The sequence below is a fragment of the Rhinichthys klamathensis genome, unplaced genomic scaffold (assembly GCF_029890125.1).
Source record: "Rhinichthys klamathensis goyatoka isolate OS25496 unplaced genomic scaffold, OSU_Roscu_1.1 h1tg000285l_1, whole genome shotgun sequence".
NCBI classification, from domain to species: Eukaryota; Metazoa; Chordata; class Actinopteri; order Cypriniformes; family Leuciscidae; genus Rhinichthys; species Rhinichthys klamathensis.
The window spans coordinates 250,627-275,090 of NW_026606804.1; the positions used below are offsets into that span (position 1 = coordinate 250,627).

The 24,464-nt window shown below is 39.5% G+C and overlaps 1 protein-coding gene across 1 annotated transcript in view; it reads left to right on the forward strand.

The window, feature by feature from the left end:
• Positions 1-24,464, forward strand: part of sugct (succinyl-CoA:glutarate-CoA transferase) — a 165,935-nt gene that overhangs the window by 121,051 nt on the left and 20,420 nt on the right. The window contains exon 13 of the mRNA XM_056269613.1: positions 17,327-17,390. Within this exon, the coding sequence (XP_056125588.1) occupies positions 17,327-17,390 (64 nt within the window). The remainder of the gene's footprint in view (positions 1-17,326; positions 17,391-24,464) is intronic.

The following is a 24,464-nucleotide window of genomic DNA, read 5'->3' on the forward strand; positions in this document are numbered from 1 at the left end:
TCATCTTACCACCACACGAGCCCCTTGATGAGGCTAATATCCAGCGCATGTGCCGTCAAAGCAGAGGAAATGAGCTAAAATCAAACGTGGAGACGTATGAGCTCGCAGGCCTGGAACATTTCCCATTCACTTTCATCCAGAAGAGTGCGGTGAACACTTCCTCGTGACCTGAGCGAAGCAGTGTTTGTCAGACGTTCAGCCCGGAGATAAGCCGTCGTCATTACAGAGCCTATAGATGCAATCAAAGCCATGCACCGCACAGGCCGACAAATGAGCTTCACCGGGGTGTCTGCTTCAAATTTAACCTCCACAACACAGGGAGGATCATATCCATCAAAATAAAAAGGCAGAATTGTTGCGAGCTTTTGTTTTGTTTGGCATACAAATGAAATCCAAATGTCGTTGGCCCAAGACATGGCACATTTTCCAGCACAAAAAGGGTCTGAATTTAAAGTCCCAGCACCTCTCTTCAGAATCCCTGTTCAGTATGACCACATGGATCGCTGACAAGCTGCCTTCGTGTATTTTTTTTTTTTATCATATCCATCTTTAAGGCTCCCGGGACCATGCGGATTAATCATTTCATATAAGCTGCCTTAATATCAAAAGAAAGTGAAAGCCGATTTGACACTTGTGTGGAAAAGAAAAATGAAAGCAGTGGGAAACAGGAATGAACTTGGACAGACTGAGCAAATGCAAGTGGAGGTTTTAGCTCATTTCGTTCAAGCCCCGAAAAACATGATGTTCCCATCATTGCGTTATCGTTTGATCAACAAAAATGGAGGGAAAAAACACCAGGATGCACAAGCAACCAGCTTTCGCCATAAAATATATATATCGTATATCTCGTCCCGAACAAGACTCGTGCAGCGCTGCCTAAACCTCAACAACACCTGGCAGGTCAAAATCGTGAGCGCTTTCAACAGATGTATTCATGACACATCGTATTCATACGGTTGCAATTAAATGTAACGGGAGCTTAAGTGGGCCATCTGTAAGAAATATAATGAGGCTGGTTTAGACAAGCGTTTGGATCAAATTCCAACTTGGATTACAGTGCAATCAGGGTTGTAAACTGTTGTAAATGTGATTCATTGAATTCATTAGAGTGACACATTTGCAGGGAAGGGAGAAAGGGGATGGGGGGTCTCTCGAAAGCAGCCTTTTATCTCTTAATATGATGTCTTAATCTGAAATCTAGATCTTATCTGTGATCTTCAGACCTGTCAGAATGTTCCGGGGAGTTGCTTCATGTATTATGGGCCGAAATAAGAGCATTAAAAACCGATATAATCGAAATCATGCATGACCACTTTAAGCCGTATCAGGGTTTGATTTGGGTTTTAATGCAACCCTGTTTGAGTAAGCTTTGCATGTTATTCTCTTTTACTTATCATAATTAGCTATAACCTCATTCTAGTCTGATCAGTGTGATGCTTAGAGAGGATGAAAAGAATCTGTGCTCAGTATGGCGTCTCTGGAAACCAGCAGGACACATCTGGACTATATTAGGTTTCCATTGCAATAATTGATGGTCTCAGGACTTTAGTTAAATAAGCCCGGGCTGAATACAGTTTAGCGTGGCACTATAATCCACACATGACCTGTAATCGATTACACTTCTCTCGAATCATTTTATGACCTAATAAGCAAACAATTGACAAAACATATTATTTTTTATTAAATGTACTTCATTTTTTTGCTGAATCATATGTTTGCATGTTTTGTAACTTACTCATAAAATGTTGGTTTCTAAAAAACATGCAAATATTCAACAAACATTGAATGTTTCACTGGGTAATACATTGTACAAAACCACATCTGACAGTGTTGAGCCCAGGCATTTTTATTCTAGTATTCCTCTTTTTTTTTTTCTTCTAAGAAATATAATTCTTTATTCTGAAAGGACGGGTTGAATTTATCAAAAGTGACAGTAAAGACATTTATTATATTACAAAGAAGAAATATTTAGAATAAATGCTGTTCTTTTGAACTTTCTATTCATCAAAGAATCCTGAAAAAATTTATCATGGTTTCCACGAACTGTTTTCAACATTGATAATAGTCATATATGTTTATTGAGCATCAAATCAGCATATGCAAATGATTTCTGGAGGATCACGTGACACTGAAGACTGGAGTAATGATGCTGAAAACTCGGCTTTGATCACAGGAATAAATTACAGTTTATCTTTGATTAAATAAATGCAGCCTTGGTGAGATACTTTAAAACCCCATTAGCATACATTTATCTGTATTGGTTATTGTTTTTTATAGCTTTTTTATAAATTATCTATGAAGATTCCATTTTCATAAGCAAGTTCATTTTAGTTCAATGAATATTACTACTTTTATTAGTTAGCCAATTTCTTGGTTAATTCAGAACATCAACAATTCATCAAATCACGTTTATTGTTGAGGATAGGTGCACTATTCATAATCTAAGCAATCAGATGTTCAATATCTGCATGGTGGATGATAAACCATGAAACATAGATTAATTATTGAAGTCAGTAGAGACCGGCCTTTTTAAACTCAGTATAAACTGAGTCCCGACCGTCTTAACTTTCCCGATAACATTGTATGTGACAATTGGTGTTTGAATTTCACTCGGTTGTTCCTTCCATACTGTCTCATCCATGATTGCTTGCTCATCTGTGAAGCGCAAAACTCTCAAACTTCAGAACGCTGACGTAAATCCACGTGGGAGATGTAAAGTTTATGTACTGTATGTGGCCTGAACAACCAAAGGCATTTACACTTGGCCAAGTCACGTCTTGTACGCATCTCCAACCACAGTTTGACTGAGAGATTGAATTGATATCTTTCTCAAATGTGTCTTGTAGAGCATTTACACTTGGTCTTTTCATGACTGAATAATCAATCAACTAAAGTCACCGAGTGTAAGTAGAGACCTAGACCGCATTTACATTACATACATGATTCAAGTGACCCAATTCAGATTGTTTTCCTCCCATGTGGCACAGATTGGAAATGACTGGCGAACATGTAAGCAGGAAAAAAGCCCATAGATTCCGATATTCTCAGATGGGTTTTTAAGCCTCATTAATATGTGGAAATAAATCTGATAAGAATCGGATATGTGCATTTGCGTCTGCCATGGAAGTGGACAGATCTGATATTCCCGTCAATGTGAGTTGAACGTCATTGAAAAAGCCACGGTGGCAAATGGCATCAACTCACCGTGATCACATGACTCTTTTTAATGGCACAGTGGAGGATGAAGGTTCAACCCAATGTGTTGCTGACTCTTAAAGATAGTGTAGATAACAAAAGCTTGTATTATCATTTTGCCCGTGTCACACCGTTTTTACTTCCTTTTCAGCCTAAGCTTTTCTGGATCAGTACATTGTTTCTCCAAATGTATAGTGTAAATGCAGATCTAGGATGTGGGTCATTTTTAAAAGAAATGTTAGCTGGTCGTCAAAAAAATCTGCTTTTTGATTTTGCTTTAACCACCTTGGAATCAGCTTTATGGTAACACCCTGGTAATGTAAATCTTTTGTGTTTTTCCTTCAGTGCTCGTTGTCAGTGTTGATTTCATCCGTTGCCAGTGACCGGTGGTTTAGCTAATTGTTTCTCCATGCCCGCTTCTGAAGCAAACTTTCCATACCACACAGTCCACGTTACAACTATCTAAATTTGAGCTGTCTTCCATTTGTGAGTCACTGTCCGTCTGTGTTAGATTATGTCATTACAATTACATTGTTTTCAGAAAAGGGCATGCAAAGTTTTATCTTAGTTCTAGATGCCGATGTCGATACCACAGATTCGGTTTGGATTTTAATATTAAAGGTAAGATAAAAATAACCCTGGAAAACAGAACTTTACTTGTGTATAATGCAGTATAAAGTATTCATACTGTGTCTTATCATAAACAACTGTAACCAAAGTTAAAATGCATTATAATATTTGTTACAATTTGTCATGTGTTTTAATGCATAATACTTTCTAAAGGTGTAACACTGAATAGATAAGTATTATAACTGTGGTTACAATACATACAGTGGGTTATAAGGTGCATCTAATTCATGCTTTAAATATACTTGTAATGCATTAATGCTTCAAGAAAAGTGTTAGCAAAATGTATTATAAGATGTATTAAATTCTATTTTTAAAAAGATCTTCCAGCTAAATGAATTGCAAAAAAAGCGAATATCAATGCAATCCTGCCGCACAAGCACTCTCATTAACGTGACGTTACAAAACAAATTGTCTTTGTGATTCCCAGCCTGCACTAGTCAACTTAATACTCTGAATCCCATAACTCAAGCATGCGAACAGTATAGCATATATCACTACTGGTTGACAACCTGACACCTAATGGCTCCTTGTAATAGCTCCTTCCTCCTCCGATCCATAGGCAGGAGCTGATTGCTTTAACTTTCATGTCAGGTTGCGTACGCGCTGCATTGACTGTCATAAAACAGAAAGTGCAAGCGTAATAAATTCTGATGGACCAAAAATAACACATGTATGATGTTTAAATTAAAGCCATCGATCAACGTTTGAGCCTTATTATTTTTTTATTACTCCTACGCCACCACAGCACTGCCAAGCGTGGTCTCTTCAAGCGCAGAGCGCCGGGGGGAGGAGAAAAGAGTTCTGTGGATGAAAGAAAGCCTCGGAGGCAGCCATTAAACGTGAGAGAAACACAAATAAACAGGCCTTTTACGGCGCACAGACACAGTGATCTGGTTTAAACCACACGCAGGGGCAACAGGGCACACATATGGAGCTGCTGTGCCAGGCGCTCGCTGGCACATGGGCCTTTATTGCTCGGCACAATGAGAGTTTAACAGACGGTTGCAGGCTTCGGGCTTCGGATTTGGTGTCCACATGTCTCACAAAACTTGAAATGACTTTGTGGTCCCGCCAGATTCGTTTGATTATTTAGTGCTGTCCACCCAGAAGTCGGAAGCCACTGTCAGATATAATATTTAGTTATGATTAAGTTGCAAATTTATAAGCGTTTGCTACAAAGGCTGCTGATTTTGAGGTTTGTTTGAGGTCAAAGCCACTTTACAGTTCAGAGAAACATAATTGTATCCCTGTGGTTATAACAGATTTTTCATCACGAGCAGGCAGAGTGATGAAAATATCAATTGGGATTTTCAGGGGGTTTTTTCTCCAGTGACACTTAAAGGGGTCGCGAACTTGATTATTTTATCATTTTATTATGTTTCCTGGGGTGCCCTTATAATGTTAGTATGATTTTTACATCAAAAAGGGTCATAATTTAGAAATAAAAGGCATTTTTCCTTCCTCTGGTTTGAAGGGCCGTGTCTGCTGTGAGACTTCAGTGTAAACGCCCACTGCTGTGATTGGCGGACATGTTTGCATGTGAAATAACTAGTATAACATGTAGAGATCTCTCTAAATCTTTTACTACGTTTTTAACTATAACTGCGATCGAGATTAACGAATCGTGAAAAGTGTTGATTATAGCATTTTATTTAGATCTACTCCCATCGCATGAAAGGTTGCAGTAATGAGCATTATGACGTGAATGCAGTGATCTCATCATTGCAACGCAACTTCTGCACACTCACGAATGCTTTCACCAAATAACAATGAAAACACAATGGAACTACAGTAAGAGCTTCGTTGTGCAGTGTAACAGCGTCATTGATTACATAACGGGAGTTTTGGCAAGTGTCCAGATAAACTCGCGCTGTGTGATTGATAGCTTGGGTGATTGTAAAGGGAGCAATAATAATTCATTACATTTATATAGTGCTTTTCTAGGCACTCAAAGCGCTTCACATAGAAGGGGGAATCTCCTCAACCACCACCAATGTGCAGCATCCACTTGGATGATGCGACGGCAGCCATATTGCGCCAGAACGCCCACCACACACCAGCTTACTGGTGGAGAGGAGACAGAGTGATAAAGCCAATTAGTGTATATGAGGATGATTAGGAGGCCATGATGGACAGAGGCCACTGGGCAAATTTGGCCAGGATGCCGGGGTTACACCCCTAGTCTTTCGAAAGACATCCTGCGATTTTTAATGACCACAGAGAGTCAGGGCCTCGGTTTAACGTCTCATCCGAAGGACGGTGCTCTTTGACAGTACAGTGTCCCCGTCACTATACTGGGGCGTTAGGACCCACACAGACCACAGGGAGAGCGCCCCCTGCTGGCCTCACTAACACCTCTTCCAGCAGCAACCTGGTTTTCTCAGAAGGTCTCCCATCCAGGTACTAACCAGGCTCAGCCCCGCTTAGCTTCAGTGGGCAACCAGTCTAGGGCTACAGGGTGATATGGCTGCTAATGATATGAGTGTTCTTTGATCACTTTCTGTATATAATTACAGTTTAAATAACAGATTATTTTCACCCTACTAAGATAAACGATATGAAGTTGGTCAGTTTAGTCACTGGCTTGATTTACTGATGCACAAACAGTATTGAACGATTTTGAGAGAAAGAAAATCTGTCTGAACTTGAGTAATTGCACATCAGAAATCAGTGATCACAGATCAGGCATTAGAAGAAACATGGTTACTTACTTGTTTTTTTGGTGGCAGATCAATATCGTAAAAGTATGTTTGCAAAGCCGGCGCCGAAATTGCGACTGATTTACCAAATAATCCACAGTGAAATGTACCGAATACAAACAAATAATGCACTTTTGAGACATTCACATTGTTGAAAAACCCCCACTTTCCTAGCATTAGGATCCGTTGGAAGGTAATGGTATTGATCCTGTCGATCTTCAAAGGCGCGGTGATGTAGGCGTTGATATTCTTCTACAAAGGCGGTCTTTAAAATCTGTTTTTGGAATAACAAAGGAAAAATTGTTAGTGTACACCAGCTTCAAACTCCTCACACAAAACCAGAATATAGACTTAAGGATTAGTAACCATCCAGAACACCCAAGCAAACCCCTAGCAAGGCAGGTGAGAGGGCACCATTGACGTTCTGGCATTGACTGTGATACATGATAGTGGTATAATTTTTTGTTTAGAGGGGACTGGGATCAAATCCTGAAAGAATCTTATAATGAACCCAAGCAAAACATCGACTGCCACTGATCGCCCTTCATGTTGCCTATGGAAAACAGCAAATTTGACTTTTTGACTTTGATTTGTGTCATTGTAAAAAACAAACCCTACATTAAAATTATTATCTCTAATAAAACCCACCATCACAGAAATTAACGGGGGGCAGGGGAAAAAAATGCAACATATATGGGGCAAAGAAGTCCCTGTATGAGTTCTTGTTTTTAATATTTATAACAGGATCTAAAGTGAATATCAGCACGAGTGCAAATGTGATAGCCTATTGATTTTTTACAATAGGTCAATAAACAAGTTTCATTTTAGACTAGACCTAACCTTGTCTGTTATTGCTCTATTTCGCAACAAATCCACAGTAGAGCCATTGCGCGTCTGAGCAACCGAATGAGTCCATGTTTCGAAGGAATCATTACATTTTTTTCCCACCATTTCATTTTCTTTATTTATATCTGATGCCTGCGGCTGATGAAATCCTATACGGTCCACCATGCTGTAAGAAAGACTGTCCGAATTTACCCAGATGTCAATTGAACACAATGTTACGAGATCGCTAATTTGATTTAAGCTTGCCGGAGCTTTTACAGCACTCTGTTATCCGACTGTTTGTTTGAAACAGAGCCAACTCTGCCTAACGCAACTTTCAGGCTCCATCTTTATTTTTTAGCTTACCTGTCACAGAATGGAAGCACAGGATTGTGGGATATCAAAGGCAACAAATTATACATATTTCGGGAGACAGGAAGTGAAGCTAACTTGCCTATTTGCCTTCCTAACTCCGTATGCTTTCTGCGGAGGCAGCGTTTTTCAGCGTACACTCTTAAGGCTCGTACACACCGGGACGAATATCGACGCGCGTTATTCATCAGCGTTTTTCAACGCGTTTTTTGTGTTCACACCCAAGCGATTTTCGCTGACGTTGAGCCGAGTGAACATGCAAATTCATTCCCTGACATTAGATGGCGCTTAATGTAAAACAGAAATAGTCCTATGTTGTAGTCGCTGTCGCGTTTGTCATATAGTTCTTTATGTTCCGACACCAACGAGACCAGCAGCTCTACATTCATCTTCCTCGTCTTATTTCTTCCCGGCAGTGTAGACCATAACGTTAGATATCCATAATAAAGGCCATTGGCCAGCAGCGCGGACGAGACATCTAGCCTTTATTATGGATATCTATGGTGTGTAACTTAGATGCTACTTGGCGCATCTTCTTCGCCGTTACGTATGTGTGCTCGGCAAGACCGTTTTGTGTTTGAGCGCCCCCAAGTTGTGTTTTACTGTAACTTCAGAAGCTCCAGACACGTGAGCAAAACCGCCAATCTCATTGGTCGGATAGTTTTTGACGCGGCGCGTCAAACAAAAAAAGCGAACCCGAGGCGTTTTTTTAAAAATTACGCTTTTACGCGTGGCGTTTTTCGCGTCGGTGTGCACACTCACATAGGCGCCCTTTGTTTAGTCACGAGGCGTTAAACATCGGCGAATAACGCGCGCGAAATTCGTCCCGGTGTGAACAGGCCTTTAGGTTGTGTTGTGTTGACAAATTAATGTTTTGTAAAATTGTAGATGGATTCCGCCAACCACCCATATGCAAAAACTCCTGCATGAATCACATAAACTACATATTTTGGCATCAAAATGGCGAAATTGAATGATGACTTTGGGGCACTAATAATGTTGTGCCTACAATAATTGTGGCGCTTAGTTATCAAATGTAAAAATAAATATTTTTGTCTTTTGGAAGTCGTATTCAAAATCCATTTGGCTCATAAATCTGAGGGGGCACGTGTGGGATTAGATGGGTAAGACACCTCTGTAGCAATGGCATGGACACCCACCATAACACCTTAAAAAGACCACTAATGTTAAGTGTATGTTTTAGTTGATTCTGTTTTTGCTGGAAAAAAAAGTGACGTATCTTGCTCGCAGGGAACCTTTCTTGCGCATTTTGAGTGCTTTATTTCCATTTCCATCTCTGTTCTTATCCATCAGCCATCATCACCTCTGATCTGATCCGATCCGATCCTTCCTTCATTTGTCCGTGAGCTCTAATGACTCTGGAGGGCTTGAGCGCATGAAGCTCTCACATCTCTCTCTATTCCTGCTGACATGTCAATCCACGGGGCTTCTGACGTCACTCAGGTCGTCATATACTTAGGGAAAGTCACACTGACCGAATAATTCATAAAGAAGAAGCCATAAGTTACCCAACCAGCCTCCAAATCTGCAAAGGGAGGATGTGGCAAGCAATCGTGTTCTCTCTCACAGACTGAAAGAAGGCACATTAGCTCATCTGAAGGAAACTTTCCAACCATTCATCTTTTAAAACCGTGACAGAATCACGTCTGTTCTTGAAATAATTTCAGCTTGTAATGTCTGAGCATGTGTGATTGTGTTCCTGAATTATTCCACGTTTTGGATTTGCTTACTGGGAATACAACTAGTTTCATTTTTATGCCAGCTTTTGAGATTTACTATTAATTTTGTGTTCACTAATTCGGTAAATATTATATGACTATTACCTTGTTTGCACATTGTAATCTTACATAAAGTCAGTTTAGTTGGAGGCTACTTAAAAACTGTAGCTTGTTAAACTATAAGTTACTCAATGTAAATTAGCTAAACTAGTTAAACTCTTTGGAAATAGTCGTTTTGGAAACATTAGTCAACTATGCTGCAATGGCCTTCATTGATAGCGCTTAGAAAAAGATGCCATAAATAATATTTAAAATATACTGTCTTTGTTGTTTCTACTTTATTTGGAGATTCGATTGTAATGTTAGTTGAAATTAATCACGATTAATTAGAAAAACACTTTGCAATAAGGCTCATTAACATTAGTTAATGTGTTAACTAACATGAACTAACAATGAGCAATATTTTTTTTACAGTATTTATTAATCTTTGTAAATATTAGTTCATAAAAATAAAGCTGTTCATTGTTTGTTCATGTTAGTTCACAGTGCATTAACTAATGTTATCAAATACAACCTTTGATTTTAATAATGTATTAGTAAATGTTATCATTGATATTAACCAAGATTAATAAATGCTGAAGAAGTATTGTTCCTTCTTAGTTCTTCTTCATTTATATAGCACTTTTAACAATGTAGATTGTTTCAAAGCGGCTTTACAGTGATAATAGAAAATTCATGCTAACTAAGGTTTTCATTAACCTTATGGTAAAGTGTTACCAAAATGCTTAATTGATAGTACTAATATATAGAAAGAGAGAGTGAGGGAGAGAGAGAGAGATGGAGAGAATGGTCCGAAAAAAGAGAAAATATACAGTGAGCGGCAATTCTGTGGGCGAAAATGTCTTTTTGATGCCAGAGGTCAGAGGAGAATGGCCAGACTTAATCGAGCCAGTCTATACACAGTAGTCATGTGAAAAAGAAAGGACACCCTTTTGAATTTGATGGTTTTACATATCAGGGCATAATAAATATCATCTGGTCCTTGGCAGGTCTTAAAATGAGGTAAATACAACCTGAGATGAACAACAACACATGACACATTACACTGGGTCATTGTTTATTTAACAAAAATGTTGGCCCGCTCTTCTTTACAACTTTGCTTCAGTTCATTGAGGTTTGTGAGCATCTGTTTCTGCACAGCTCTCTTAAGGTCCCGTCGCAATATTTCAGTCAGATTGAGGTCTGGACTTTTCTCTTTCAGGCATTCTGGTGTAAATTTGCTGATGTTCTTGGTGATTATTGTCCTGTTGCAGGACCCATTTTCAGCCAAGCTTCAGCTGTCGGACAGAACGGCTTCACATTTGACTTCAGAGTTCGTGGTCGACTCTATGACTGAAGGTGCCCGGGTCCTGTGACTGCGAATCAAGCCCGACTCCTCAGGCCTCCACCACAGTGCTGGACGGCTGGTAGGAGGCGTTTGTGCTGATATGCTGTGTTCAGTTTTCTGTGCATTATGGCCAAACATCTCCACTTTGGTCTCGTCTGTTCAAAGGACGTTGTTCCAGAAGTCTTGTGTCAGACGCAACTGTTCAAACCGAAGCCGTGCTGCCATGTTCTTTTCAGAGAGAAGAAGCTTTCTCCTGGCAACCCTTCCAAACATGCCACACCTGTCCCGTCTTTCTCTAATTGTACTGTCATGAACTTTAACATTTAACATGCTATCTGAGGCCTGTGGAGTCTGAGATGCAGCTCTTGGGTTTCTTGCAGTTTCTCTGAGCGTTCCCAAAGTCCTTTTAGGCAAGTCATGCCACTCGGCCACCATATTGGCAACGCCTCCGGGCAGCTATTTCGGACTAACAAGACCAGGCTCCTATCTAAATGAATGGGCAGAGAGTCAGAACTGCACTTTCACTGGTCATCGGGACATAAAAACTGCTTGTATAGAAACAGCAGTAAAATATGATAAAAATCACTGAAAAAGTTTGATGACTTTGCCCCAAAATAAGGTTTAAAAGGCCTTTTTCCCCACAGGTTATACGTTTACTACGCATGCGCAAGGGTTCTCGTCTCCGCTGTCGCAAACCTCAACTGTGCGCATGCGTCAGTGGAACCAGACGATAGGCTTACATGTTTCCCGGCTTGACTGTTAAAAGCAGACGATTGGCTTTCCAGGGGAGGGGCGGGGCATGTGCATACAACCACCATCTTTGGCGTTACGGGTTTTCCCTAAATAGTTGTATTGAGGATTGAGGAAGTGGCATGTCTCTATATAAATTGTCTCTGGCGTTACACACTCTCACCTCGGGGTGAATTTGCTGGGACGTCCGGAAACTGCCTTGAGCATTTTCCACTTGTGAATAATCTTCCTCACTGTATGATGATGGACTTCAATTTGCTTGGAAATGACCTTGTAACCCTTCCCAGATTGATGGGCAGGAACAATTGCTTCTCTAAGATCATTGCTGATGTCTTTCCTCCTTGGTATTGTGTTAACACACACCTGAAACTGCTTTTATAGAGTTGGTCACGCTTGCTGATGTTCAATTAATCAAAGGCGTTTGATCAGCAGAGCCTGACTGATACTAACCCTCTTCATTCCTAGGAAAGCAGTAAGTGTGTACTTAGTTTGTCACACATGATGGCTTCTCTATGTTGGCCTAGTTTTTGTTAAATAAACAATGACACAGTGTAATATGTCATGTGTTGTTGTTCATCTGAGGTTATATTTACCTAATTTTAAGACCTGCCAAGGACCAGATGATTTTTTATTATGTCCGGATGCGCACAGTATACATACATACATATATATACCGTAATTCCTCAAATAAAAGCCGGGGCCTTTATTTACCTAAACTGCAGAAGGTAACCGGCTTTTATTTGAAGCAGGCTTTTATTAGAGGCAGGCCTTTATTAAAAAAAAAAATCAAAATCAAATTTCCGTCTGGGTTCCAAATGCTCCTCAAGACATTTTCGTTTTCAATAAAGTTGTTGAAAAGACCGTTATACTTACTAGCAGCACTAAATGATATCTGTGTTACATCTATTACTACCATCTATTGGCTGTACGTTACGATGAACTTGAATGCACATTAGGGGATGTTTACACCTGGCCACTTCATGCGTTTTCTCCGATCGGAAAGCTATCTGATTTATCAAAACAATTCTACTTAAATCTGCTCACAAATGCATTTTCGCAAAACGGATATAAATCGCGCTATGTGCATATTTAATGGAGTTCACGCAACCGAAAGCAACTGATATGAGCTGCTGCATTTGATAGATCAGCTAATTTCAAAATCAAAAGACCGCAATAAGAGAGCGCGGCAACAGCCCTGGTAAGATCATTTCGTTTCTTTACTTTTAATGATGAGGAGTATTGTCTGCGACTTACTTTCACTTTAATTTGCAATAGTTTGCATGTTTGCTTTATGAATAGATGCTCAGCTGCCGTGATGCGTGTTGCAGTAGCGTTGTCACAACTTGCTATAACATTACATAGCCTATAACACGCTCTCACACATTTATTTCTTAGCGTGCTTGGGAGGAGTAAAATTTAGATACGTGGTTTCAACAATCAGATGCATTTGATTTACACTTGTGCAGTTTCGTCTGGAATCTCGTCTCAGATCTCCTCCTGAAGAAGTGGTTTGAGTGATCGGATTTAAATCATCTCGAATGCGCTTCGGATGGCATTTATACCTGGTCTTTTCACAATCAGATAGCCATCAGATCACACATCTCTTGTAATGAAAGGCATTTAGGAGATTATCCACACTAATTTTCCCCCGGCCTTTATTTGAGACCGGCCTTTATTTGTCCGCGTTGATCACGCACCCGGCCACTATCAGAGGCCCGCCGTTTATTTGAATACCGGTTTTTATTTGAGGAATTACGGTACATACATGTCCTAATAATAGAGAGTTTCGAGAGCTTCATGCACTCAAGCACTGTATATATATGGTCACCTTCATCAGTTTGGCACTGTGGAGAATCTTCTTTCCTGAAAGGAGTCATTCCACCAGATCCATTACTAAGTTTCCCCTGGAAAACACATCATCATCTTGTTCTCTTCTTTTTTGACTCTATGCTTCCCCTCATTATCTCTCCTTCCAGTTGTGTAACAGAGCCGTCTGTGTCCATTCTGCGCATCATCCAAGCGCCCCACAAAATAGCTCTGCTGCCGTGTGGCTACTCCACTTCTCTTTCCTCACTTCACCTATTTGCATTTCAAAGGCAAACGGCGGATATGTTGGCTGATGCACACACTGACTGAGGTAGATGAATGTATGGCGGGTGGCCGGACGCTCAGAGCCAAGAGCCCAATGATTCAGCTTGATTTTAACTGTTCCCATATTACGGCGTTATACGAAAAATGAGCAAACCCTTTCTCAGAACCCTTTTTTATGATGAATATGATCAGGCTGACTAAAGCATTATGCACACATGTTGGACGTTTTTAGTGATTTTTGCCATCTGAGACTAAATTTGTAGATCATTGAGATTTGTTTTCAAAAGCAAAATTGGAAGCCTTGGATTGTTTCAGTGCGGCATGCTCATCGACGGCAGGTCAACTGACTTTGAAATTACTCTTGTCATTTGACAGACATCTCTCAGAATGTTTTGGCCACATTCCTGCAGTTTGACACAGCCAAAAAAAGTCTAAATCTTATATGCTGACTTTCCAGTAGAGATAACTATCTTTGGTCACTTTACATGTCAGTCAGGTGGCCTGTTCCTAGACGGCCTTTGGGCAATTGAAGCGGTTATAGACCGTCAGTCAAATGTCTGGATATCACAATATTTATCGGGTGACAACAGCTAAAGAAAGAGATTTGTTGGAAGAAAAAAAAAATCACAGTTGATTACATAATCGGGTGTTTCTTCACATTTAGCAATTCCTTTTTGTTATATGAAGATCACATTGAAACTTCCTTTTTTACCATCAATAATTTTTCAAATGCCTTTTATGTTTAGATTTCATTACTTTACCCATGTCCCAGTATTGCAGTAATACGCACCGTTACATTTTAAAAACTAGTGTTATATTCTAAACAAATCGTGAAATGCCATTTTGTTTTGATTATGTGAAAATGTTTATCAAAATCAAAAATGTTGTGGAAAAATGTGGAATGTCATTTCCACTACGCCGAACAAGTTTGCACATAACATTTTTTTTTTTTTTGACAAATTATGCAAACAAATTTATTTAGGATACATTATAAATACTCATTACTCTCATTAATTATACATTACTCACCATATAAGACAAAAAGAAATCTGCCACAGTATCAATTAAACACAGATTTGACATGGTGGAAATGGACAATGTAGTGGGATTTTTACTTGATTTTGGGGGAAAATGACAAAAAATGACAGAATTCTACTGAGAATTCATGAACAAAACTGTATATCAAGTGTTAGACATTGATAGTGATCAAAGAAAAATAAATGCATGAAAGTGTGTTTTAAAAGGGCTAAAAGTGCTCAATAGTGGCTGCCACAAAAGTTAGTTAGAAAAAAATCTTTGCCAGGAAAATCATTTACTAATAATAGCACAAGGACTTGCTTTTGTTTACAGAACACCATTTCAGCGCATCAGTGCGCAAAACTGAAATCAATGCAAACATGTCCCACAGTCTGTCATGCGCTTTACCCAATCTCATTGGTGTCGTTACAATCTTGACAAGCAAAAATCATAACTGACATCAAAAAATAATTTAGTGTACAGGAAGGTTGGAGGAAAAATATGAGAGAGAAGGAGAAGGCTCTCCAATCAGAAGCTACATCCTCAACATTCCCATTACCCATGAACGCATCATTGCCACACACACACACACACTGCCTCTAAATAAAGCATGACATGATGCAGAGCTTCTATCTCTCACTTTCTGGAACTTTCCCCAGAAGGGTCAGATAAGTACGCAGAGCATTGAGGGAAAACATTGTGGAGGAGAAAAGAAAAGAGTGAGGGAGGAAGAGCACAAGGGTGTCATCCACGTCTGGTGGTCTGGACATCATCTTACATAACTGTCTGGCTTCAGCTCAGTGACATGAGAACATATAGCACTAATGACGCTAATGCGCTTTGACAGACTACATAGAGCCTGGGATTCTGTTGGGACACATGCCAGACTTTGAGTGGCATTCGGAGTCTCATGAGCGGAACCGAACAACAAAGAAAGATGCCAACTCAGGCACATCATCTGTTTTCATATACATTTCCTTTCATCTTCAACCACACACAATTCAGTAGATTAAAAGAATAGTTTACCAAAAAATGAAACGACTGTCATCATGTACTCGCCCTCGTGTCATTCCAAACCTGTATGATTTTGTTTATCCGTGGAGCCCAAGACTGAAATTTGAGAATACCCTGGCCACTGTTCGTCTCATAATGAAAATGAAATGGGACAGATCTGCAAACTGACAAAAAAAAAGAAGCATGCACAACATTATCCATATGACTTGTGTACACTATTTAAAAGTTTTCTGAAGCATTACGGTAGTTTCAATTGATGAGGTTTGGTCACGGGACAATGACTTTTGATGGGTTTTGTGGTTGATGTTTTGAGAGAATAATGGCATTAATTGTATTTTTGTATGGTGTATTGTGTGAGTTGCATGTCTGCTTTGAAACAATCCATTTTGTATAAAGCGCTGTTCTAGAAATAAGGGTGAATAATAACAGTTTTGTGCCACTTTTATGGTGTTTTTTTTGTCCTTAGTACAGCACCAGTCCCCTTTATATTCATTATATGGAAAATAATATTCTTCAAAAAATCGCCGTTTGCATTTCTCAGGAAAAAAAAAAATCTGCTTGGATCGATGAGAATGAGTAAATAATGACATACACTACTGTTCAAAAATGCTTATGCTTACTAAGGCTGCATCTATTTGAAATATTATTGAAATAGTTTTACAACTCAAAGGGATAGTTCACCCAAAAATACAAATTCTCTCATCATTTACTCACCATCATGCACCGTTTATGACTTTCTTTCTTCAGAAAAACACAAACGACTATTTTTTTTAGGAAAATAATCCATCTCTGTGAGTCCAATGAATTAATGATGTCTTCTAAATCAATGCTTTCTGTCTGTGACGTTGTGGCGGGAGTGCGTTGTGAAGTTCATGTGAGAAATGGCAGTCCTCTGTGCTTCCACGTTGCTTCTCACTCGAACTTCACAATGTACGTGCCACATTACCTCATGATTGCTCGTATGAACTAGACATTGATTCATCCACTGGGGTCATGTGGATTGTAACCGTTGTCATAATCGTTGTCGTTGTGTGTGATTTTTCAAGCGTCAAACGAGCGGCAGCCATTCCAAAGGCATTATATGGACTCAGAGATTATTTTCCTAAAAATCCTAATTTGTGTTCATCTGAAGAAAAGTCCTATACTTTGGGAATGGCATGAGGGTGAGTGAATGATGAGAGAATTTTCATGTTTGGGTGAACTATCCCTATAGCCATGTTCTATTGAAATATATTTCAAAGCTGAATTTTCAGCATCATTACTCCAGTCTTCAGTGTCACATGATCCATCAAAAGTAATCATTCTAATATACTGATTTGCTGCTCAGGAAACTTTTTGTATTATTATCAATGTTGAAAGCAGTTACACTGCTTCATATTTCTGTTTTCAAGGTTCGTAAATCTTGAGTCATCGTGTCTGTCAGTTCAACCTTGTTTTTGTTGGGTAAACTCAAAGATGTCTCGATGTTAAAAAGGAAAGTCAAAGGTAAGATGGCACATTTGTGTGGTCTTTGAGAAGACAGTAAGTTAATAGCTTCAAGAAAAGGAGTGTAAAAACATGGCATGAGTAATTGTCTCTGGCTCACGTTCTTTTGTCTCCATTCCCAGGTTGCTCACAATGGCCTTATTCTGGAAATGGACCACCCAACATCGGGAAGGATAGCAGTGCCAGGTTTGTATAGAATTTGCTGAAGTGCAAAACATTCCCTGCAGTCCTTCATTCAGATCACTTTTAAGCACCTATTTCCGAGGTGGAACTGAGATGGGGCATTCTTGCATATCGGGAACGCATCCAGTTTCTGGAATAGTTTGTGCAAAAATGTTTATTATTCAAAACATGTATGCAACTTCTTTACTGCAACACAAAAGGAAAATCTTTAGAAGATTCAACAACTAGAAGAAAAGGTTCTATATAGAATCTTATAGAGTTATCAGTCATGGGATCATTTTATGGATTTAGTTGTAATAAATTTAGATATTTAATTTGAATTACATTTCATGAATAAAACAGCTCATTAACATACTGTATCACTAGAAAAAAATGTAATAACCTGTGAAACATAAAAGTATTTTACAATGCAAAGACATTTCCCCTGACATAGAACCTTTTTGGCATAAAGCGTTCTTTAAAATTGAGTCAAGAGCCCTAGAATTCTATTTAGAACGCCATTGAACCTTTTTTGTGTATTCCAAGTCTTCTGAACCAAACAGGTTTAGAACAACATAAGGTTGATGTAAGTAAAGGCATCATTTTTGGGGTGAACTCTTCCCTTTACCTCTTTACACTTGAACTTTCAATTGCTTTTCTATACTATTGTGGGACAACAATCACCTATCAGTCATCCCTAGACACTCTCATCACCCAGACCCTTGGACTTTGAAGAGGTCTACTTCCCTTTGTGACTCTCTTGTATCGAACATTTATTTTGATGTTTTGTTTTGACTTGTCTTTGTCCGTTCAATGAAGTAAAGGTTTCTCCAGTGACTTAAAAATCACCCCATGCTCTTTCATTCTTCGGTGTGAGAGTCCCAGAGAGACGCTTTCTAAACTTGTCTTTTCGTTTGATCGTCCACATATTTAAAAGAAGCCATCATTGATCCCCACAATGGACAGGTCTGCGGTCTGGTGAGCTTTTTGCCCCTAGAAAACAATGTTGAACGGAAAGACAACATTTTAGAAAGGTTAAATGCAGATGTTGGCTGTCGCCAAGACAATGTACAGTCATTTTTCTCTCAACAACTCGATTCCCGCTGTTTTCGTGGTGCTTCAAATGTCATATCCTGATGGACTCACTCCAGACAGGTGGTTTTACTAACAGTAAATTTAGTTGCGGTTTGCAGCTCTGTAAACACACAAGTACGTGAACGACCCATGCTAATGATCTATGCTTTTCCCTTCAGTGACTAAAAAGCAAAAATTGGCAGGAAAGGACCGCTAATGGTTTTGTCATGGCTAGTTGGTTAATCCTTTTGTCTATGCATACAAAGAGTCCTTAAAGTTCCATCCTCACCGCCCACCCAATCTTATCTTTTTCACGTGCGCCAAAAACGTTTTTGAATGAAAAGCTCTCCAGCCAATTCTGCAAGCTTCCACAACCACAAAACAAATGCATTCCTCGTCAACTGTCTCTGGAGTGATACCGGGATAATCAGGCGGGTCCTTTGATGGCCTCGAACCGTTGTTTACCAGTTCATTGTTAGCATGTTTGTTGTCTCCATCCGAACCAAATCAAGGATGATTGTCAAGAATTTCTCCGAAAAGAAGGGGCAGAAACCACAACAAACACCTTTTTCCATTCCGCATTCCTCGTCCCTGACCCATAAATTTGCTGTAACACCACAACGCATACTCGAGGCCTCTAATCTTGCACAGCTATTTACATAACATCACTGTCTGTCCATGTTTTCAGATGGGTTTTTTTTCTCACCAGCAGCTGCACATGTGGAGCGTTTCCCGCCTTTGGTGACTTTGTGATGTTATCAAACATTTCGCAGTAGATAAGCTGTTCGTTTTTGAGCACAGCAGTCGGTACCTCGCTATTTATTCCCTCTAAACCCCAATGTGGTTCTTCACATCAAATGTGAGGCACTAAAGAACCCAAAATGGAGCCCTGGACAACATACAGGCGCGAAATTGGCCATTAGCTGCCGTCGACTGTAAGCAAGTGTGTAATGGATGTCAGGGGTGCATGTATCCACAGCTGAATGAGACCAAAACGGCTTTTTACTAAGCAATCGGACAGCAATGAGGGTTATCAGATTACATAATAGGCAAATTGCTAATGACCAGGCATTCACAGGGATGCCTGTGTGGGCGAAACTACAGGAATGCACGTTAAGAAACATCGTCCGGCTTTTTTTTAAGCCACCAGAGAGCGAGAACGAAAAGGGCTCAGAGGATGTTTTTGTGCCGCTGATTGCGAGAAGCTGCCTCATTAGCGATTGTGCAGGACAGTGTATTGTGAGGCACTTCCCAAAATAAACCCCTTTATTTAAACCAAAGGCCCTTGGCAGAAGCTTCTTGTTAGCTGAGTTTGCGGTTCTCTGGAATCTGACCAGCTAAGGTGAACATTTGATGATGTGGGAACGTTAAGAGAGTATTTCTGCTTCTTTGGAAGAGTTAAAGCATAAATCAGCCCGATTTTGCAAAGGACTCTTTATGTGACTTCCTCCCACAGTGAAAAACAACAACATTTTTGATCAGTATTTCCGTTTTCCAGTAAGAAATATGTAAACATCCTTAAATAAATTTACTTCAGAAGCAAACTTAATTCATATATTCTCTAAAAACAGGTCTTAATATCCGAGAACATTGATAAATATATTTTGCTTTCAAGGATGTTTAAGTAGTAAAACAAAACATACCTGTACTAATTAGGAATATCATTTGAATCTGTTCCTGTTAATGCTCATTAAAATATCGGAAGGAAAGCGATAGGAAATGTTTTTTAAATTTCATATTAATATTCAATAAATCATTTAATTTCATAAAACTTTGGTTACACTTTATTTTGACGGTCCACTTTAGACATTCTGTTGTAACGTTTCACCTGCATGTCAACTAAGTCTCGTTAGAGTATTAATTGAGTATTAGTAGACTGTTAGGGTTCGGGTTTGTCGAATAAGTCGACATGTACATGCAAAGTTACTTATAGTCAGTAGAATGTCTGTTGGTGAACAATGAAAATAAAGTATTAGCAGATATGAAGCAGACAGACATACTCTAATGAGAGTTAGTTAACATGTAAGACCAATGTTACTTATAGTCAACAGAATATCTAAAGGGGAACATCAAAATAAAGTGTCATCAAAAGTTTTATAAAAGTGCTCTATATGACTGTTGTACTATATTGCAAGTCATACTTTAAGTGAGGACATTTGAGTGAATCCCCCAAAGACACAAAAAAATGTCTAGCCCATGTTCTCATCCAAAATTAAAGAATTTAAGTGAATACATATTTGAACTAATGCCTTTTTAACTGTGTCTAGACGTTGTTTTGGAATCTGGATGAGGGACAGAATCTGTCCTTGTTGGAGGTGTGCGATATCTTCAACATCCACTTTTCTCAGAGTTACGATTTTCAAGTTTATGTTCATAGTTCTCATTGTAATTATCACGCTTTGAGCGAACAGGCTTTTATTGTGTTGGGCAGAGCTGTGTAACAAAGTTTTCCACCAAAAAACCCAGACAACAACAACAGCAAATGGGTTTGGACTGGCATGGGCAAATGAATAATGTCCAAAAAAGTACAATTTTGATTTAAAAAGTCTTCACCACTTAAGCTCTAGTAACAGTCAGCAAATAATACAAATGGTTAGGATTCATGACCATTTAAAGTTGACCATCTGTAATTCTATTATCAGAGTAATTGCTACTATAGTTCTTGGCGTGTGGTTTTATAGAGCGGTACGGTGAATCCCCCCATAGAGTTTCTCACTGCTGTGAATTGTTCTTTTCCTGACATTAGAGGGTTTGATGTGTTCCATAATAACATTGATTTTTACCATCTTCTAGAACAGTATGTAATTGTCTATGTATTCTGCAAGAACACATAAACGCTGATGCACATTATGTGCTCTTTAGCTGTCAATCCCAGAGAACTACACCAGCTCTGAACGCTACACCTAAACTTCCTCAAGTGGGAAGAGACTGTGTGTGCTTTGCAGTGAGACTGCTTTAGTTTCTGTTCATTTAAAAGTAATGAATTCTTAAAAAGAATAAAGTAAAGAGTAATTTCAGATCAAATCAATATTCCTGTCAAGAGTTTGTTTAACAAGAACATCTGACTGTACATTATTCCTTATGTAGAAGTAACCCGTTGGTTTGCCTATTCATCTAAAACTGCAGTCAATACTAACATTTATAATTTTTTCATAAAAAATCATTGCCATATAAAAATAGGCTTCATTAAAATAAATGTTATAATAAATAATACGTTCAAAAAATGGACACACAAATGAATGTGACTGTATGTGCATTAAAGAATAAATTCAGAACTCCTGAAGTAAAGTAGCACATTAAGGCCACGTTTACACACAGCCGGGTATTTAGAGAAACGAATATTTCCCCCTCCTCCGTTTTCAATAATAACATCATGCACACACCCGCATAAATACGCCGCGAGCGCCATCATAACTATGCCAAACCTATGGGGGGCAGTGTAGGGAGAAGGATAAAGCCATGCAAGCCAATCAAAATCCTCAGAATCGACAAGAGAGAACCTAAAACCCCGTTTCTCCCAGTTGACACGACAACACATAACCGGCGTTTTCAGAAATCTCCACTTTGGCCGGAGTTTTTAGAAATAATCGTTTTCCGTGATAAAAACGGGGTTTTCGTGTAAATGAGAGGCCAAACCGCAGGGAAATATCTGCGTTTTCCCTTCGTGTAAACGGGGCCTAAGGTAGGGGAGGGAGGTTGGCTAGTTTGGTTTGAACTTGTTTGATTTGTCAAGCTTTGTGGCTGTCATCTGTAACCTTATTGAAACATATACGACATACTTGCTTCCCCCATACTTCCCCATAGTTTCCCCGTCCTCCATCTCGGAGCCGGGCAGGATGTAGGAGTGTAGTCCTGAGGGAAATTTTATGAATGAGAAGGTACGGACATGAGATGGTGAGAAAGGCTGTAGGCAAAGTACATCTCCTCTGACGTAAGATTCCCAAACTCCCTCAGCGGTCTCCTCTGGTCAACACTGAAATGTGATATGAATTGACAGGTGACTTTTTCCCCCAGAAAGTCTCAAAAAGGAGTCCTGCTTGTCATCGGTATGTTTACCAAACAGACATTCTTCTGACTAGAACTAACCTTTGTCTAATAACACTAACCCTAACCTAACAGAGTTAGTTTGCAAATAAATGAGAGTTGAATGACATGTTGTTGAAAAGTTACTTAAATGTCTAAAGTGGACTATTGAAATAAAGTGCTTCATGTTCTGATCAGCTATTCAGCGTTTGTTGTGACATTGCAATCTTAATGGGACATTTTTTCCTGTTTGTTGCTAGTTGAAGGCAACATGAACCAGTTTACAATGTCACTCACTTGAGATCGACCAATAGCAAATCACAACCATCCAGTCAATTCCATACGGACAAAATTAAGTCCTGTGTTTTTCTAGAAGCCATTTCACTCAGATATACATCACAACAGACTATCGCAACTTCTGTCTCAATTACACTTTGCGATATTCCCATGTGGAGGGAAAACGTATAGTATTTATATCAGGGCTGGGACAAAATATATTGTTGTCCTTCTCCATGCGATACGAGAACCAATACGCTGCCCCCAAATATCGATATTTAAAAGAAGGCGCTCTGCATAGATTTCCCTGCTCACAGCGTCGCTACAGTACTTCATGGCTCCTCGAGGTGGTGCTCAACGCATGAATGAGGGAAACATGAACATAAGTTAACTAGCCTAAGAAAAATAGTTTTTTAATGGGATCCCTAATATATCCCCTGATAGATGCCTTCTTTCAAACACTCCCGTGTGTATCTGTGTAAGCCAAGGGCGTAGATTTGGTTTGAACATTGGGGGGGTTGAAGTTTGGGTATGCCTCCTGATATTGTGATCATGGTATAAATAATGGGGGGGTTGTAATGCATAGATTTAAATATTGGGGGGGGTTATATCCCCCCCATCCCCCTCACAAATTACGCCCCTGGTGTAAGCGCTCGGTGAAGAGCGTCAAAGACGTCTATTTACAACATGTTGTTGAAGCGTTGAGCATTGTATCCAACCACAGACAAATATGTTGAGCGTGTGAGCACAATGGCCAATCACAGACATATATGTTGAGCGCATGAACACAATGGCCAATCACAGACATATATGTTGAGCGCATGAACACAATGGCCAATCACAGACATATATGTTGAGCGCATGAACACAATGGCCAATCACAGACAAATATGATGAGCGCATGAACACAATGGCCAATCACAGACATACATGTTGAGCGCATGAACACAATGGCCAATCACAGACATATATGTTGAGCGCATGAACACAATGGCCAATCACAGACAAATATGATGAGAGCATGAACACAATGGCCAATCACAGACAAATATGATGAGCGCATGAACACAATGGCCAATCACAGACATATATGTTGAGCGCATGAACACAATGGCCAATCACAGACAGATATGTTGAGCGCATGAACACAATGGCCAATCACAGACATATATGTTGAGCGCATGAACACAATGGCCAATCACAGACAGATATGTTGAGCGGATGAACACAATGGCCAATCACAGACATATATGTTGAGCCCATGAACACAATGGCCAATCACAGACAGATATGTTGAGCGCATGAACACAATGGCCAATCACAGACAGATATGATGAGCGCATGAACACAATGGCCAATCACAGACAGATATGTTGAGCGCATGAACACAATGGCCAATCACAGACAGATATGTTGAGCACATGAACACAATGGCCAATCACTAACATATACAGTATGTTGAGCGCATGAACACAATGGCCAATCACAGACAGATATGTTGAGCGCATGAACACAATGGCCAATCACAGACAGATATGTTGAGCGCATGAACACAGTGGCCAATCACAGACAGATATGTTGAGCGCATGAACACAATGGCCAATCACAGACAGATATGTTGAGCGCATGAACACAATGGCCAATCACAGACATATATGTTGAGCGGATGAACACAATGGCCAATCACAGACATATATGTTGAGCGGATGAACACAATGGCCAATC